Source organism: Physeter macrocephalus, chromosome 4, assembly GCF_002837175.3.
Source record: "Physeter macrocephalus isolate SW-GA chromosome 4, ASM283717v5, whole genome shotgun sequence".
Classification (NCBI taxonomy): domain Eukaryota; kingdom Metazoa; phylum Chordata; class Mammalia; order Artiodactyla; family Physeteridae; genus Physeter; species Physeter macrocephalus.
In genome coordinates this window covers 26,024,310-26,042,666 of record NC_041217.1, presented here as the reverse complement: position 1 = coordinate 26,042,666, position 18,357 = coordinate 26,024,310, and the positions used below count along the sequence as shown (strand labels likewise).

The 18,357-nt window shown below is 45.5% G+C and overlaps 1 protein-coding gene across 2 annotated transcripts in view; it reads left to right on the top strand.

Moving 5' to 3' along the window:
- Positions 1–4,539: 4,539 nt before the first annotated feature.
- RNASEL (ribonuclease L) overlaps positions 4,540–18,357 on the top strand; it is an 18,678-nt gene continuing 4,860 nt past the window's right edge. The window contains exons 1-5 of one of the 2 annotated variants that reach the window (XM_007110971.4): positions 4,540–4,619; positions 7,167–8,831; positions 14,125–14,210; positions 15,455–15,660; positions 16,502–16,625. In XM_007110971.4, coding sequence (XP_007111033.2) covers positions 7,355–8,831; positions 14,125–14,210; positions 15,455–15,660; positions 16,502–16,625 — 1,893 coding nt within the window. In that variant the 5' untranslated portion in view covers positions 4,540–4,619; positions 7,167–7,354. Of the gene's footprint in view, positions 4,620–7,166; positions 8,832–14,124; positions 14,211–15,454; positions 15,661–16,492; positions 16,626–18,357 lie in introns of both variants that reach the window. The other variant, XM_007110970.4, reaches the window with a different exon arrangement.

Below are 18,357 nucleotides of genomic sequence, written 5' to 3'. Positions count from 1 at the left end.
TTCCTACCAGACTCCTCTCCCTGGACATCCCACAGGCTCATGGTCTGGAGCGCATTCAAAGCCAAGGTCACCATCGTCCCCCTCAGATATCCACTGCCTTCTGGTCCCCTAACCTTGATAGGGAGAGATGCTGCTTCTCCTCCCGGCTCACCGAGAAGTCTTTATAGTTTTTTTAAAAAAATAAATTTATTTATTTATTTATATTTTTGGCCGTGTTGGGTCTTTGTTGCTGCATGCGGGCTTTCTCTAGCTGCAGCGAGCAGGGCCTACTCTTCATTGCGGTGCGCGGGCTTCTCGTTGAGGTGGCTTCTCTTGTTGTGGAGCACGGGGTCTAGGCACGTGGGCTTCAGTAGTTGTGGCACATGGGCTCAGTAGTTGTGGCTCACGGGCTTAGTTGCTCCGCGGCACGTGGAATCTTCCTGGACCAGGGGCCTACTCTTCATTGCGGTGCGCGGGCTTCTCGTTGAGGTGGCTTCTCTTGTTGTGGAGCACGGGGTCTAGGCACGTGGGCTTCAGTAGTTGTGGCACATGGGCTCAGTAGTTGTGGCTCACGGGCTTAGTTGCTCCGCGGCATGTGGAATCTTCCTGGACCAGGGCTTGAACCTGCGCCCCCTGCATTGGCAGGTGGATTCTTAACCACTGCGCCACCAGGGAAACCCTCACTGAGATTTCTTAGAGGAAACTTTCATCCTCTTCAACCTAGGCTATAAAAACGACTTCCCACCTGGTGCCCCTCCCCAGTGCTCTCCCCCTCCAGTTCATTTTCCACGCCACGTCAGTCTTTATCCATAAAGCACAGATCTGAGCGCGCCGTGGCTGCATTCAAGCCCTTCAGTGGCTCCCCTTTGACTACAAGAGAAAGTCCAGCTCTTACGATGACATACGAGGTTCACACTGATCTGACCCAAGTCCCTCTCCTGACTTCGCCCCTGCCCAGATGGCCCTTACACACATGCTGTTCTCTCTGCTTGTAATGCCCTCTTTGTCTTTCTTTTAATTAGGGGTTGGGGGCTGAGGAGGAGAATGCCCTCCTCAAAAGACCTCCTGAAAATCTAGCAAAAATATCACCTCCTCAAGTGAAGTCTTCCTTCCCAGACATCCACTGCCCAGAGTTCATCTCTGCCACTTCCATGATTCTAGGACACCCTGTCCTAACCTTGATCGCCTCATGTGTGACATGGCACTGTCACTTGCCTCTTCACAGCTCTTTTTCTTTCACTAAACCACTCTCTTCAAGATGGGGAGCCACATTATTTGATAAGGTGGGGCAGAACAGACCACGGCTGAGTGATACACAGCCCAGCTCATGGGGTTGGAATGGTGGGGCTGGAACTGGCCCCTTCGCTGTATGACCTTGGGAAGCTACTAAGCCTCTCCAAGGCTTACTTTGCTCATCTGTAAACGAGTGCAGTAAGAGTGTACCCCTCAGAGGGAACATGGAATGAAAGAAAAGTGTTTGGCACAATGCTGATATCCCACGAATATTAACTATTATTATTATCTGATCCCAGGTACTCAGGACAGTACCATGTACACAGTCAATAACTATTTATTGACTTTTTGAAAAGAAGGGAAGAGTCACAATTCAAAGCCAGGATTCCAAGTCTACTTTCCCAAGTATAGTACAGCTGTTTCCATACTGTATTTTATCTGATATGAAGAGCATTCCAGAATTCCAGATGAGGAAATCAAGGACTGAGCCATTAAATCCAGACAGTACTCACTCAACCCAGGCTCGTGTATCTCCGCATCAGTGCTGTTGCTTCCGTGTTGACTGTGGAGGGCTCTGGCCTATCCCTCACCCTCTGCTGCCTCCCTGTGGCCATGTCAGGTCAGGCTATACAAACTTTTCCCTTGGAATTGCTTAACTTTGCTCTCATTTTAAGTTGGCTCCTTCCTTTGGAATTATATCCAAGAGGTATAACTTTTAGTTTTGTTTATTAATGCAGTTTAATAAAGATGTGAAATTTCAATAGAACTGAAAATTATTAGCATGATTGCTAAGGTAGCCCAGGGGGTACAGGGGTACCCTTTAGCCAATAGGGCTGAAATCACCTTTAAAAACTGAAGCTCTTGGTGTGGATGTAGAGAGAAGGGAGACATTGTGCACAGTTGGTGGGAGTGTAAATTGGTGCAGCCAGCATGGAAACCAGTATGGAGCTTCCTCAAAAAATTAAAAATAGAACTGCCATATGATCCAGCAATTCTACTTCTTCTGTATTTTTTCTTGTTGTAGCTATATGAGATAACGGATGTTAACTAAACCTATTGTGGTAATCATTTCAGAGTATAAGTGAATCAAGCCATCGTACTATATAACTTAAACTTCTAGAGTGATGTATGTCAATTATTTCTCAATAAACCTAGAGGGAATTCCCTGGCGGTCCAGCGGTTAAGACTCCGAGCTCCCCATGCCGGGGACCCAGGTTCGATCCCTGGTCAGGGAACTAGATCTCGCATGCTGCAACTAAAGGAGCCCACATGGGGCAACGAAGATCCCGCATGCCGCAACTAAGACCTGGTGCAGCCCAATAAATAAATAAATATTAAAAACACAGTACCTACCTCATAAAGATTAGATTATATGATTTAATATATATATATAAAGGGCTCAGAACAGTTCCTAGAGCATACTAAAGAGCTACATAAATGCTTGCCACCATCGTCATTCTTCTTCTTCTTATCATTATTATTAGTTCAGGTAGCAAAAGCGGCATGTGCAGAGACATGGTGGCGGGAAGCAGTGTGATGTGATGGGGAACTGGATGGTAGTAGTGATGATGCCCATGAGGAATCGGGACAGTCAGGGACCATATCAGGACCTGAAATCATGTTACATATTGCATTTCTCAATTATTTATGGTCTATTTCTGCCTACTAAGATGCAAGCTCCAGGAAGAGCCCCATGAGGCATTTGTGTGATAAATCACTGTATCCCAAGCATTTAGAATAGTCACTGGCAACACTTTCAGTGCTCAATAAATAGTAATTGAACGAATGATGGGTTAAGGATTTTGAACTTTGTCCTGAACGCTATGGTGAGTCAGTGAAGCAGGTAATACGAGGTTAGAGGCTGAGAAGCAAGTCATCAGTTTCTTCCAGTGAGCGATAGTAAGGGCTGAGGTAGTCATCCCCTTGCAGATGAAAATAGGAGACTTGGGATTGGGATGAGAATGAGGGGTGGCACTCAGGAGGTGATGCCATTCGTGGGGATGGAGAAAAAGGAAAGGAGCAGATTTAGGGAGAGATGAGAATCTCTGTTTGGGGCATGTTCTAGATTTGTGGGTCTGAAGTTCAGCAGAGAGGCTGGGGCTAGAGAGAGAGGCTTGGGAGTCACTGGGGTGTAAGGGGCAACAGAGGTTGAGAGTCTGGATGGCGTGCCACTGGTGACCAACATGTTACCACATCTTGCTTGCTGTTCATGACCCTCTAGGAAGTTTGTCTCCCGGCAAGACTGGATATTCTTTGAGGACAGGAATACTTCCCATTGTAGCCTTCAGTATACAGCGTGCACCTCAGGGCTAGGAAAATGGTCAGGAACAGAACTTCTAGAGAAGAAAGGAATCTTTTTTTTTTTTTTTTTTTTTTTTTTTGCGGTACACGGGCCTCTCACTGTTGTGGCCTCTCCCGTTGCGGAGCACAGGCTCCGGACGCGCAGGCTCAGCGGCCATGGCTCACGGGCCCAGCCGCTCCACGGCATGTGGGATCTTCCCGGACCGGGGCACGAACCCATGTCCCCTGCATTGGCAGGCGGACTCCCAACCACTGCGCCACCAGGGAAGCCCAGAAAGGAATCTTAAAAATCATATTAACACGAGAGAACGAGGCCCAACCTTGTTCAACCAGTTGCCTGTGGTCACTCAGCAAAACAGCCACAGCTCTGGCTGCAGGACCAGTTCTTAAGACTGCCAGCCCTGTGCCCTTTCCAGGAGGCCACATTGCCTCAGGGCGGTGAGTTGAGAGCACCCAGGTGAGTGAAGGAGCTTGGGCTTTGGGCTGATCTAGCTTCCTGGAGCCTCAGTTTCATCATCATCAGGATTGTTAGGGGTTGACTGGGCCCGAGTCTCTTGTGAAGCAATGAACATAATGCCGGCCACCCTGTCGGTGCTCAATACATGTTTATTTACCATTCTTTTCCCTCAAGAAGATCGGGGGTTTGGAACAACGTGGTCAGGTTGGAGGTGGATGCTGTGACCTGAAAGGCTGAAGGCTGAGCAGCACGGTCTTGGACATCACATCAGCCCTCAGCAATCAGTTAAGAGCCACCGGATAAATACATGTATATGTATAACTGAATCCCTTTGCTGTACACCTGAAATTAACACATTGTTAATCAACCCTACTCCAATAGAAAATAAAAGGTTAGAAAAGAAAAGAGCCACCGCTTTCCTCTAGGGGGTATGAAGGTGCTGCTAGCTCAGGCTACCTCGGCCGAGTGTAGGCGTGGTCAGTGTCCCCTCCCCCCACCCCGCCCCCGCTCTCCTTTCTGGGCTCCGCCCGGCTGGCTGGCTCCTTGACGCTCCAGCCCCAGGAGGAACAGTTTTCCTTGCTGGCTACAGTGTTTGAGGGTTAGGTGCTGCCAGAGGAATAACCAAGGAGGAGGCGTCTGTGTTTAGAAGGTAAGGTGGGCCGAAGGAGGAGAGCTGGGAAAGCTTGAGAAGTTGTTTTCTTTGAAGGATTCCTTGGGCTCTGGGGACTGGAGATGACAGTGGGTGTGGAACTGGAGGAGAGGAAGCCAGCCGGCTAGCCCCAAGGGGCCCTTTGGGCCTGAGCCCACCTGAGAGTCCCAGGGTTCTGTGACAGTCCACACATTGTTTATGCAAGTTATCTCAGTTTATCAGGCACGTCTTGTGTGGAGAAAATGAAACTGAAAGCAGGACTCTTCCCTTGCAGTGTTTTTGACGGGTTATTTTCATTTTCTACTCTGATATTTTACTTGGGGTTTCTTTTATTATTATTATTATCATTATCGTCATTTTTATTTGCATTTCCTCAAAAGGAGTCCAAGATGTGGTATTCTTAGACGATTGTATTACACCGAAGTTAGCAGTTGGAGGTGGGCTTTAATAAATAAAAGACCAGAGAAGGAAAGAAAAGAAACCCTGAGTCTTCCAGGTTTCTTCGAGCTTCTTTCCTTCTCTGGTCTTTTATTTATTCCAGCCTACCTCACACCCACTGTCACCGGAAGTGTTTACACAAACATTGGGTCCAGAGAGTTCATTACCCTTTGATTGTGCTTCCGCTGTACTTTTTTTTTTTTTTTTCTTTCCTTTTTTGCGGTACGCGGGCCTCTCACTGTTGTGGCCTCTCCCACTGCGGGGCACAGGCTCCGGACGCGCAGGCTCAGCGGCCAGGGCCCAGCCGCTCCGCGGCACGTGGGATCCTCCCGGACCGGGGCACGAACCCGCGCCCCTCGCATCGGCAGGCGGACTCTCAACCACTGCGCCTCCAGGGAAGCCCCGCTGTATCCGCGGCACGCGGGATCCTGCCGGACCGGGGCACGAACCCATGCCCCCTGCATCGGCAGGCGGACTCCCAACCACTGCGCCACCAGGGAAGCCCCCCCGCTGTACTTTTGATTAGACCTCTGAGGTAGGGGCTTTGACACTGTCGTAGGGGTGAGATTGCTGAAAAATGGTTGCTCTGTGCATTTTGCAGCAGACGTAGTTATATAAATATTCAGGTAACAGTTTGCTGCCATCTGCTACTTGAATTGGGTCTAAATTGCTCAGAGCTGATCAAGGGCAGTTGGGTTAAACTGACACCCCAGTTTCCCTATTTGTGTAGTGTGTATTTGCACATGGGTGGGGAGACTGGGATTTGTTAACTTTTGTTTTCATAAACGGACGTAATTAGCTCTACCATTTATTGAAGGCTTAATATTTCCCCCTCTCCCTACTTCAGTGCACTTTATATGAGGGACTGTATTTATTGTTGCCCCCATTTGAGGGAACAGAAAATTGAGACTCAATAATCTAAGGTTACACAATTAGGAAGTAAGAGTCTAGAATTACACGACCAGGGGCTCAAACTTAGATCTTGCTGAGTTGGGAGTCCGAGTTCTTAACCATACTCTACACTAGTTTGAATAGGACTGCACATGTGCAAAGAACCAGGAATGTGCTGAGCATATCAACCAGAAGCACAAACTGATGGAAAACACATATTTTCTTACTAAATGAGGGTTCTGGTTTTTTAAAAAGGCCATCTATTTCTAGTACGAGTATGTTTATATGGCATTGGAAAAAAGTGTATTAATATAGGTTGAGAATCCTAAAAACAATCATAGCCTTTGACTCGGCATTCAGTTCTTTGAAATCTATCATAAGAAATCTATTATAAGATCTATCATAAGGAAACAAGCTAAAATAAGCTAAATTTGCTCCAACATTATTTAGAATTGTGAAAAAAAGAATCATTTTGAAACTCTGTTTTAAAAGTTATTTTAAAAATGTCCTCCATAGTAGAGAACTGAAAAACCTCTCTGATGGCATATTGCATAGCCATTAAAATGTTTTAAAACACTTGTAATAACATAGCACATTATTTATAATAAGGCATTAAATGAAAGGAGGCAGGGTACAAAGTTACTTACAGAGCATGAGCCCAACTATTTAAAAAAAAATCTATAGAACTATACTAAAATATTAACAATACCTGTTCCTGGGCAGTGGGAGCATAAAGTAATAATTTTCTCGTTTAAAATTTATATATATTTATAATATTCTATACTAAAAATTTCTATAATAGATGTATTTTGAAAAAGTTGCTAGTAAAATGAATTTCTCGAATTCAGATGTTTTCTTTTCTTTAATAAATTTATTTATTTTTGGCTGCATTGGGTCTTCGTTGCTGCTTTCAGGCTTTCTCTACTTGCTGCGAGCGGGGGCGACACTTCGTTGCGGTGCGCAGGCTTCTCATTGCGATGGCTTCTCTTGTTGTGGAGCATGGGCTCTAGGTGTGTGGGCTTCAGTAGTTGTGGCACATGGGCTCAGTAGTTGTGGCCCACGGGCTTAGTTGCTCCGCGGTATGTGGGATCTTCCCGGACCAGGGCTCGAACCCGTGTCCCCTGCATTGGCAGGCAGATTCTTAACCACTGCACCACCAGGGAAGTCTAAATGTTTTCTCACTATTATAAAATTATAAAGTTCCTCTCTCATCTCCAGGTGAAAAGTCAGAAGACTTCAAGAGTATTGTCCTTCCTGATACTGGTGGTCTGTAGCCAGATAATTCTGACCTACCCTGACAGGATTTTCTAAGAGTTCCAAGTCTCTTTGATCAAATCCCAAGGAGATAAGTTTTTCATTTTCTTGAAAAAAAGGCAAAAAATTTGTAACCAGTGGTATTTACCATCATGGAGACCAAGATCCATAACAATCCTCAGGAAAGACCCACACCCTCTACTAATGGGAGGGCTTCAGTGGAAGACAATCATTTGTTGATTAAAGCTACTACAAAGGAGGACATTGAGCTGGTCCAGCAATTGCTAAAAAAAGGGGCTGATGTCAATTTCCAGGATGAAGAATGGGGCTGGTCACCTTTGCATAATGCGGTACAAAGTGGCAACGAGGACATTGTGGATCTTCTGCTTAATCATGGTGCTGAGCCTTGTCTGCGGAAGAGGAATGGGGCCACTCCCTTCATAGTTGCTGGCATCACTGGAAATGTGAAGATGCTCAAACTTTTACTTCCGAAAGTAGCAGATGTCAATGAGTGTGATGTTCATGGCTTCACAGCTTTCATGGAAGCCTCTGTGTATGGTAGAGTCGAAGCCTTAAGGTTCCTGTATAAGAATGGAGCAAAGGTGAATTTGCATCGAAAGACAAAGCAGGATCAAGAGAAGATTAGGAAAGGAGGGGCCACTGCTCTCATGGATGCTGCTGAAGAAGGGCATGTAGATGTCGTGAGGATCCTCCTTCACGAGATGGGGGCAGATGTCAATGCCAGAGACAATATGGGCAGAAATGCTTTGACCTATGCTCTTCTGAACTCTGATGATGAGAAGGTGAAGGCCATTACTCGCCTTCTGCTGGACTGTAACGTTGATGTCAGTGTGAGGGGGGAAGGAAGGAAGACGCCCCTGATCCTGGCAGTGCAAAAGAAGAACCTGGGTTTGGTGGAGATGCTTCTGGAACAAAAACATATAGAGATGAATGACACAGACAATGAGGGCAAAACAGCACTGCTTCTTGCTGTCGAACTCAAGCTGAAGGAAATCGCCCAGTTGCTGTGCCACAAAGGAGCCAGAACAGATTGTGGAGACCTTCTTGCCATAGCAAGGCGCAATTATGACCATGACCTTGCAAAGTTTCTTTGCCAGCATGGAGCCGTAGAAGATTTTCACCCTCCCGCTCAAGACTGGAAGCCGCAGAGCTCACGTTGGGGGGAAGCCCTGAAACATCTCCACGGGATATACCGCCCTATGATCGGCAAACTTAAGATCTTTATTGATGAAAAATATAAAATTGCTGACACTTCTGAAGGAGGCGTCTACCTGGGGTTCTATGAAGACCAAGAGGTAGCTGTGAAGCTATTCTATGAAGGCAGCACACATGGACAAAATGAAGTCTCCTTGTTGCAGAGCAACCGAATCAACAGTAATGTGGTGACATTCTATGGCAGTGAGAACTACAGGGCCTGTCTGTATGTGTGCCTCGCCCTGTGTGAACGCACACTGGAGGAGCACTTCGCCGACCACAGAGGGGAGGCTGTGCAAAACAAGGAAGATGAGTTTGCTCGAAATGTCCTCTCATCTCTATTTAAGGCTGTTGAGGAACTACACCTGTCTGGATACACTCACCAGGACCTGCAGCCACAAAACATGTTAATAGGTAAGTCCCTGGTCTTCTCTTAGAAATGTAGGGTCTTTAGTTACGAGAGGAAAGGATTTTCATGGCAGAACAGGGAAGAACTAGAGTCAGTGTGGATTGTTCAGTTTGAGGATTAATGTAACAAATCCATAGTTACAGTGCAACCTCTCCTGCTACCAGGTCTAACCCGTATTCCACGTGGAGGTCGAGGATGCCGATGGAATAGCAGGCTAACCTTATATTGCCCTTGGCAAATACAAATATGAAGGTAGATCTTGGATGGAGCCAGCTCCAGAAGTTTGAATTCTTAGAGTAGTCTGCAAGTCAGGGAACCTAGAAAGTGTGTTCCTTCAGAGAAGGTGGCAGTTACAGTGAAACTTAATGGCAAAGCTGAGGTTAAAATTGGGATCCAGGTTAAGATGTGACACAGTGAAACATACTGCAAGCAGGCTGAACAAGTCAGTGTCCACTACTGCAAACCGAAACCAAAATAAACTGAAGCAACATTCAAGGATACAAGCAGAGCTGAGGGCTTCCCTGGTGGCGCAGTGCTTAAGAATCCACCTGCCAATGCAGGGGACACGGGTTCGAGCCCTGGTCCGGGAAGATCCCACATGCCGCGGAGCAACTAATCCTGTGCGCCACAACTACTGAGCCCGCGAGCCACAACTACGCACCTAGAGCCCATGCTCCACAACAAGAGAAGCCACCGCAATGAGAAGCCCACACACTGCAACGAAGAGTAGCCCCTGCTCGCCGCAACTAGAGAAAACCTGCACAGCAACGAAGACCCAACGCAGCCAAACAAACAAACAAAAAAACAAAGCAGAGTAGGGAACAAATGTATGGACCCCAAGGGGGGAAAGTGGCGGGGGGGGGGGCGGTGAGATGAATGGGAGACTGGGATTGACATATATACACTAATATGTATAAAATAGATAACTAATAAGAACCTGCTGTATGAAAAATAAATAAATAAAATAAAATTCAAAACTTCAAAAAAAAGAAAAACAAGCAGAGCTGAGTGTAAAGTCCCGGGGGGCAAGGTGGTACAGTAAAAAGAGCCTTGGCTTCAGCCATATTTAAGGAGCCTTGCAGCCTTGTCCCACCACTTTGTAGCTTTGTAACCTCAAGCAAGTTGCTTAATTCTGTGAGCAGTGGTTTCCTCACTTGAGACTGATAATACCTCCTTCATGAGGTTGTTATGAGGCCTAAGTGAAGTTTGTCAAATGGACAAGTCATCTGTACATTGTAGGAGCCCAAAAAAGGCCAGGTACTTGTCTAGAGGGCTAAGCAGAAGCAGATACCTAACCTACAGATATGCACTGACATTTAAGCTTGGTGTAAGGGACCAGGGCAAAAAGAAGATGTGGGTACTGAGAGTCAGAGAACAGTACTTAAAGTCCTGGAAGAGAGAAATAGGTAGACGTAAGATCTGGTTTTAGTTTGAGGACAGGTGCTTGTGGCACTCCTTCCTGGTTTTAAGCAGCTTCGCTGGGGAGACTGACAAGGGCCAGAAATATGTGCAACTCTACCCAGTAAGGAAGAGTCTTTGAGGTTCAGCCAAAGGTGAGGTCCTTCCCAAGTTTACCTGCTGATCTTGATGCAAAAGGGTCACACATCACGTTCTAAAGAAAAATAATTTGTGACTACCTATTCTTCGAAATTTCTAGCACCACTTCTTCCATTCTTAAGCTTGAACAGTAAAGAATTGATTATATTTCTGCCTCAAGGTGGCGAACCTAGCACATACTGCAGACTCTTCCCTGTATTAAATCCCTCAAATGATGGGAAAAGATTTTTAAATGAATTCATAACTGAGATCAACATTAAAAAAAGAATTCCTAGAGGACAAAATCCTTGAAGAATCATGGAGAGACTAAACATAGATAGGATGGGATTGAAGAATAATACAGGAGCCCAGGACAAATGCAGGAAGCCACAGAGGAACATTACTCATGAAAGTAGGAACAGTGTAGAAAAATGCCACTCCATGGGAGACTGGGATTGACATATATACACTAATATGTATAAAATAGATAACTAATAAGAACCTGCTGTATGAAAAATAAATAAATAAAATAAAATTCAAAACTTCAAAAAAAAGAAAAACAAGCAGAGCTGAGTGTAAAGTCCCGGGGGGCAAGGTGGTACAGTAAAAAGAGCCTTGGCTTCAGCCATATTTAAGGAGCCTTGCAGCCTTGTCCCACCACTTTGTAGCTTTGTAACCTCAAGCAAGTTGCTTAATTCTGTGAGCAGTGGTTTCCTCACTTGAGACTGATAATACCTCCTTCATGAGGTTGTTATGAGGCCTAAGTGAAGTTTGTCAAATGGACAAGTCATCTGTACATTGTAGGAGCCCAAAAAAGGCCAGGTACTTGTCTAGAGGGCTAAGCAGAAGCAGATACCTAACCTACAGATATGCACTGACATTTAAGCTTGGTGTAAGGGACCAGGGCAAAAAGAAGATGTGGGTACTGAGAGTCAGAGAACAGTACTTAAAGTCCTGGAAGAGAGAAATAGGTAGACGTAAGATCTGGTTTTAGTTTGAGGACAGGTGCTTGTGGCACTCCTTCCTGGTTTTAAGCAGCTTCGCTGGGGAGACTGACAAGGGCCAGAAATATGTGCAACTCTACCCAGTAAGGAAGAGTCTTTGAGGTTCAGCCAAAGGTGAGGTCCTTCCCAAGTTTACCTGCTGATCTTGATGCAAAAGGGTCACACATCACGTTCTAAAGAAAAATAATTTGTGACTACCTATTCTTCGAAATTTCTAGCACCACTTCTTCCATTCTTAAGCTTGAACAGTAAAGAATTGATTATATTTCTGCCTCAAGGTGGCGAACCTAGCACATACTGCAGACTCTTCCCTGTATTAAATCCCTCAAATGATGGGAAAAGATTTTTAAATGAATTCATAACTGAGATCAACATTAAAAAAAGAATTCCTAGAGGACAAAATCCTTGAAGAATCATGGAGAGACTAAACATAGATAGGATGGGATTGAAGAATAATACAGGAGCCCAGGACAAATGCAGGAAGCCACAGAGGAACATTACTCATGAAAGTAGGAACAGTGTAGAAAAATGCCACTCCAAAGTGATGGAAGCCAGAAGCAGGGGAGGACTGAGGACCAGCTAGCAGGCAGATTGCTGTGTCAGTCGACACGAGGAAGATCAAACGCTGGGCTTCCCCTTTTCCCCAGGGACCAAGCATCTATGACAGACCTTTCTTCTACAGACAGGGGGACTGCTTGAGACACTGGGTCATTGGTGATATCAAGAGAAACAAAGAGCAGTTAAACATGCAAGATTTCTGCCAAAGCAGCTACTAAGTGGAATGTCCTGCTTACCCCAAAGCTTCACTGAGTAAAACGCAAAGCAGAAGCTCTGACGACTGCTTCCATCCCTCCACTATGTTGGGTGGCATTAACAGAAGCAACTCGCAGGACGTCAGGGAGTCTCAACCGCAAAGTAAGGCTTACAGTCGAAAATCACTTAGGATATTTAAGAGGTGCCAATACCATGAAAGAGAGGCATGAAACAGAAGAATTTACACCCAAAGAAACATAGCTAACCAAATGTGTAAGTTTCCATGGCTGTTAAAAGAAATTGTCACAAACCTGGTGGCTTAAAACAACAGGAATTTAATCTCCCACAGTTCTGGAGGCCAGAAGTATGAAACCAATTCCACTGGCACCAAATCAGGTGTCAGCAGGGCCAAATTCCCTCTCTACGCTATAGTACAGAAACTGGGCATAAGCATTAAAATTTTTTATAGCACTTTAACAATGTCTGTTGAAACTAAAAATAAAAGATTGGGGCGTGTAAAAAAAAATCAAATGTTAGAAGAGATGTGCGTATTCCATTAGTTACTTTCAAATTTCAGTAGCAGAAAACTCGACTCCAAGTGGCTTAAATAAGTGAAGGGAATTTATCACTTCAAATAATTGAAAGTGGTCTGTGGCTTATGATCTGCACCCCATCTGCCCCTTCAACCTCATCACAAGCGACTTTCTGACTCTGTCCCTCCTCCCCAAGTGCACACTTGGGCCTGCCTTCTGCCAGAGTGGAATTCTCCACGCATTCCTGTCTGGAATTCTCTCTTCCTCATTCCACTCACCTACCCAAATTCTACTTTCTGATCTTTTCTGTCTAGGCGTCTCTTCCTTTTTTTTTTTTTTTTTTTTTTGGCTGCACCCTGCGGCATGTGGGATCTTATTTCCTCAACTAGAGATTGAACCCATGCCCCCTGCAGTGGAAGTTTGGAGTCCTAACCACTGAACCAGCAGGGGATTCCCTAGGCATCTCTTCCTTAAGGAAAACTTCTCCCCCCTCCCCGTCCCCCCACCCAGCCATGTAGCTCTTCTTGTGATACACTTCTAGGGCATCCTGCACTTTTGGCTAGCATTTTCAAAATTGCAATTAATTTAATGTTTATCCTCCTTTAGTATCGGTCTCCTTTCCCAGAGACTCTAAACTCTGTAGGGCCAGGACTGTGTTCTCCTTCCTCACCATCATTTTTTTCCCCTCACTAAACATTTGTTGAATGATTTAATGGGTTCCTTTTTGTTAGACTCTGAGTTTCCTCACAACTCTGATGTCTAAGTTCATAATGAAAGGAGTTTGAGAAGCACACGGTTGTACTGGCCATCATCCTATGTGCGGTTACCCAGCCTTCCTCTCAGACTCCTTTAAGCCACCTCTTCGAGGACAAATTACTGACTGACCCACCTTTCATTTTGTTCCTGACCTTTCCCATCCATGCATCCCTCTTTCTGAGGACTTAGTGGCTTCCTTTAAGGGAGGAAGATTCTGAAGGGGGCAAGGAGGCAGTGACTCATTATAAGCACATGGTTTATTCGTGGTAACATTACAACGTCTTAGTGGGCAGTAACTAGTGGGCTTGATTTGGTGGAATGCTATGCTTAAGGTGGTCTTGGATTTGGACCCTTGTTGTTTAGTTGTTCTTTAGCTATAGGATGTAACCTTAACTCCTACCAGCAGCTTCTTTACAAATCTGTGCTCTTTGACCCCAGGAGCTGCATGACTGGGGAGCTGGTTACACTTAGCCTCATGCTTCCCCACCCCTTGGCTTGGAACAAATAAAATGTAAGTCCTGCTCTTGGCAGATACCTAAGAGATCAGACGACACAGTGCACATGACAGTGTTTTGAGAAGCAAACAACAAAGCAGATATGAGCTTATCATTGTCTTCCTCAGAGATGATAGACTGTACATTGTGTTACAGACATTTAAATTAATTACAGCATGGAGCAGGAGGATTTTCACTGCATCTCTACAAACTATCCCTTAGATTCCAAGAATGGTGTTTGCCTGGCAGATTTCGATAAAAGCGGCAAGTGGACTGGAGATCCACAGGAAATCGAGAGAGATCTAGAGGTAATTTCTACAAACAACTTACTTTTCCATCTTTCTGCTCCCTTCTTTGTTCATTACCTTACTCCCTGTGGCCAGTTAGAGGATGTTCCTATTTCAACCAGAAGGAAAGACATTTCAAGGCATTTCCCTGGTACTCATTGCCTTCACTCCCTTGCAGACAGCCAAGTGGGTGTGGGGTTGGCCATTGCCGTGGCCCCTTTCTCTATCTCTTTAGATCTCTCTCTGACCCCACAGGCTGAATAGTAAATACACTGAGCATGCCGCAGTTCTTCCAGAATTACCGCGAGGAGATTTTCTCCAAAATAATTCCACAGTTCGTGTAGGAGGTATTTTCTGCCTAAAGACAAAGTAAATGAGATTTCTTTTCCCACTCTATTCAAACACGTGTGCCAAACTCCTAGGAGGGTCAGCGACTAAGGCCCTCTGAAGCACAGTGGAGGGATGGGATCGATCTGCAACTCGAAAGAGACTAAACTTGGCCCCAAAGGTTAAGATCCTGAAAGAACTGTTTCTCCAGAGAGGAGATAGAACAGAGACATAGCCTCTGCAGACCACAGCTCCCAGGTAGATTCTGAGCTTGTCAGGGCAGCTCTAGCCTGGAGTTCTCCAGGGTGCTGAACTTCCAACCCAATAGACAGGAACCCTCCATCCATGCCTGGCCTTTCTGGTTCAGTGGCTCCAGATTTTAGCTCCTTCCCTGACTGGTGTCCTTCCCAGTACAGTTTCTGTGCTGGCCTCCTTCCTGGTCCTTCCTCCCTGCTGTGCCCTGACTCCTGGGGCCTTCACTCTATTCTGCAGGACCTGGTCTGGCTCCTTTATCTGTGGCCTGACATAGGCCCGACCCAAAGTCCCAGGTCCCAGCCAGACTCTGAGCATCCCCTTGTTTAAAACCTTCTCCCTTTCCCCTGTTTATCTAAATTCTATCCATACTTTGAGGTCTAGCTCAAATTCCTCTTCCTCTAAGCAGTCTGCCCTGAGAACTCTGGCCTGGGATTATCTTTTGTTCCTCATAAACCTAAACCTATAAACTATACTACCTTGAAGAGGTAGTACACTAAACTATACTACCTTGAAGAGTTCTCTCTGCACAAGCCCATGCCTTCTCTCCCTGACCAGGCTGTGGAATCTCCTCGAGATTCTACCCGTTTTCCATTTGCTCGTAGCCTGCACCACACCCTCCAAAGTTCCCCAAATAGAGTGATAATTCATAAGGACTTTTGGCTTGATTTATGGCTTTTGTGTAGGCCCTGGGACTGCTGGTCCTGTACGTGGTAAACCAGGGAGACATTTCTTTTGAGAGGCTGAAGGATCTAAGGACTGAAGAGTTGCTTCAACTTTCTCCAGATGAGGAAACTCGGGACCTCATTCATCACCTCTTCTTCCCTGGGGATAATGTGAAGGACCATCTGAGTGGCCTGCTGGGTCATCCCTTCTTTTGGAGTTGGGCGAGGTAAGGAAAACTGAGTGTATATTACAGGCCTCCAGGACAGAGACAGTGAGTGTATTAGTCAGGGCTCTTTATATATATATATATATATATATATATATATATATATATATATATACACAAAGTAAGGAAATGCCTCATGCAATATTGGGGCTGAGAAGTTCCACTATTTGCCATCTTCAAGCTGGTGACCCAGGAAAGCCAATGGTGTAATTTAATCTGAATCCAAAGGTCTGGGAACCAGGGGAGCTGAAGATGTAGATTCCAGTAAGGGTCTGAAGGCCTGAGAACTAGGAGAGCTGAGGGCAAGAGAAGAGCCATGTCCCAGCTGAAGCAACCAGGCAGAGAGGGGTGAATTTCCCCTTTCGTTCTATTCAGGCCCTCCATAGATTCAATGATGCCCACTCACATTGGGGAGGGCCGTCTGCTTTACTGAGTCCACTGGTTCAAATGCTAATCTCCTCGGAAACATCCTCACAGACACACCCAGAATAATATTTAATCTGGGCCCTGTGTGGTCAGTGAAATTAACACATAAAATTCACCATCATGGTGAGGTGGGCAGGAGTCAGACTGGGAATCAGTATACCCAGGCTTTTCTCTCAGCTTGGCATTTCCTGGCTGGGTGTCATTGGAGCAGTGACTTACCTTCTCTGGATCTGGTTTTCTCCACTGAAGAATAGAAAAAGGATGAGGGAAAACAGAGCGAGAGAGAGCTCTCCCCTTATGCAGATTTTAGAGACACGCTTTTACTACTCTTATCAAAAGCCAAAATCTAATAGTTGTGTAAAGAGTGGGAAGGATGGAACAACTGTGATAATTCTGTCATTCTCAGCCGCTACAGGACCCTTAGGGATGTGGGAAATGAATCTGACATCAAAGCGAGAAATGCTAATGGCGAGATCCTCCAGCTTCTGCAACCTGAAACATCTGAACTTTCCACAAGTTTTGCCCAGTGGACAACTAAGGTGTGAACAACTCCTATGGTCTGGGAGTTATTCCAGGAATAAGAGTCTGTGTCATGAGTTATGTCGGTTCTCCTAACTTTTTTATGCTATGGGCCTGGCCCAACCAAGTGGTGAGAAGGGGATTTTCCTTTTCCTCCTCCCATCCCAGGTCCCCTCTGCCCTTTTGAGTCTCTGCTCCAGGCCAGGCCCTCCTGAGAGACTCATCCAGGCTCCTCTTTAGGATGGCCTTGTCACAGCCCAAGAGCCTTTTTCTTTTCTGTGACTCTTTCTCTCAGGCCTTGTTTTCTGAGCGAGGTCTGACTAATAATTCTATTTCCACTGTGACAAGAGCAGCTGATTAAATAGAGTTTAGCCCAAAGGAGGTACTCCTCCGTGGGGCATTTCCATCCAGGGAGACTGGCTGCCTCCGCTGCCAGTGAACAGCCCAGGCTGAGCATCCATATACACACCTATTTTCTGTATGAGAGAACAGAAAATGAAAAAAAAAGAAAAAAGGATGATCTTTCAAATTCCTCCTCTTCCAGAGAAGGTCCACTCAATATAGTGGAACATAAAAATTAATCACCATTTCAGTCTAGTCAGTACTATCAGAACTTGCGTTATTATTAATGAGCAGACATCTATCAAGTATCAGTATGTGTTAGGCCCATGCAAGGTCAGAGATATACAAAACAGCGTACAGCATCCATGTGGGGCAGAGAGACCCACAGAATGATGGCTGTGGGATACATGCTGGGTACCCCAGAAACATGGGCAAAGCATTATGGGAAAATCCATAACTCTCAAGTCTTTGAGTGAGACCAGCAGCTTCTGTATCTTAAGCTTGATGTAGGACTCTTGCTTCTTCCAAACCTCTTCATTTCTGCATCTCATTTTGCTTTCCTTCCCTTGCTTGCCTCTAGACCACGTATCACACTCATAATTGCTGGCTTAACGTCTCTCTCTCTTGCTACCCAGTAAGTTCCACGAGGGCAGAGACCATCCGTTGTCTTGTCTGTCATTGTATTCTTGGCATGGAGTAGGTGTGCCATGACTCTTTGCTAAATGAATGTCTATAAAAGTTCAGCTAAAAATTAAACTTGTAGAAACAAAGACATTTGAAACCAGAGCAGATGATAGTAATAGCTAACGATCACATAGTGCTAACTATATGGCAGCTGTAGTTCTCAGGACTTTGCATGAGTAACCACAGTTAATCTTTACAACAGCCTCTGAGGCAATTAGCTCCATCTTGAAGGTGGGCAAACTGAGGCACAGACAAGTGATTTGTTTCAAAGGCACAGAATCAGTAAAGGGTGCAGCAGGATTTGAAGCTGGGCACTCTGGCTTAAAGGCTATGTGCTAACCTGTAGCTGATAGAGATTGTCATTTTCTTTTTCTTTTTAATGTCTGGGACAGAGAAACAGTACTACAGGCAACAGAAAGGAGAAATCCAACCTCAAGACCGAAGTGCTAATAAAAGTGGTTGCAAAAGTAGAAATAAGAGAAGTATAGAGCACAAAGTACAGAAGCAGGTGATGAAAGCTATTGTTTCCCTTCTTTTCTCACTCTCCACTCAGTGTTAAATGGAGCATTATTTTCAGACCATATAGGAAAGTCGTTCTCTTTTTTTTTTTGCTGTACGCGGGCCTCTCCCTGTTGTGGCCTCTCCCGTTGCGGAGCACAGGCTCCGGACGCGCAGGCTCAGCGGCCATGGCTCACGGGCCCAGCCGCTCCGCGGCATGTGGGATCT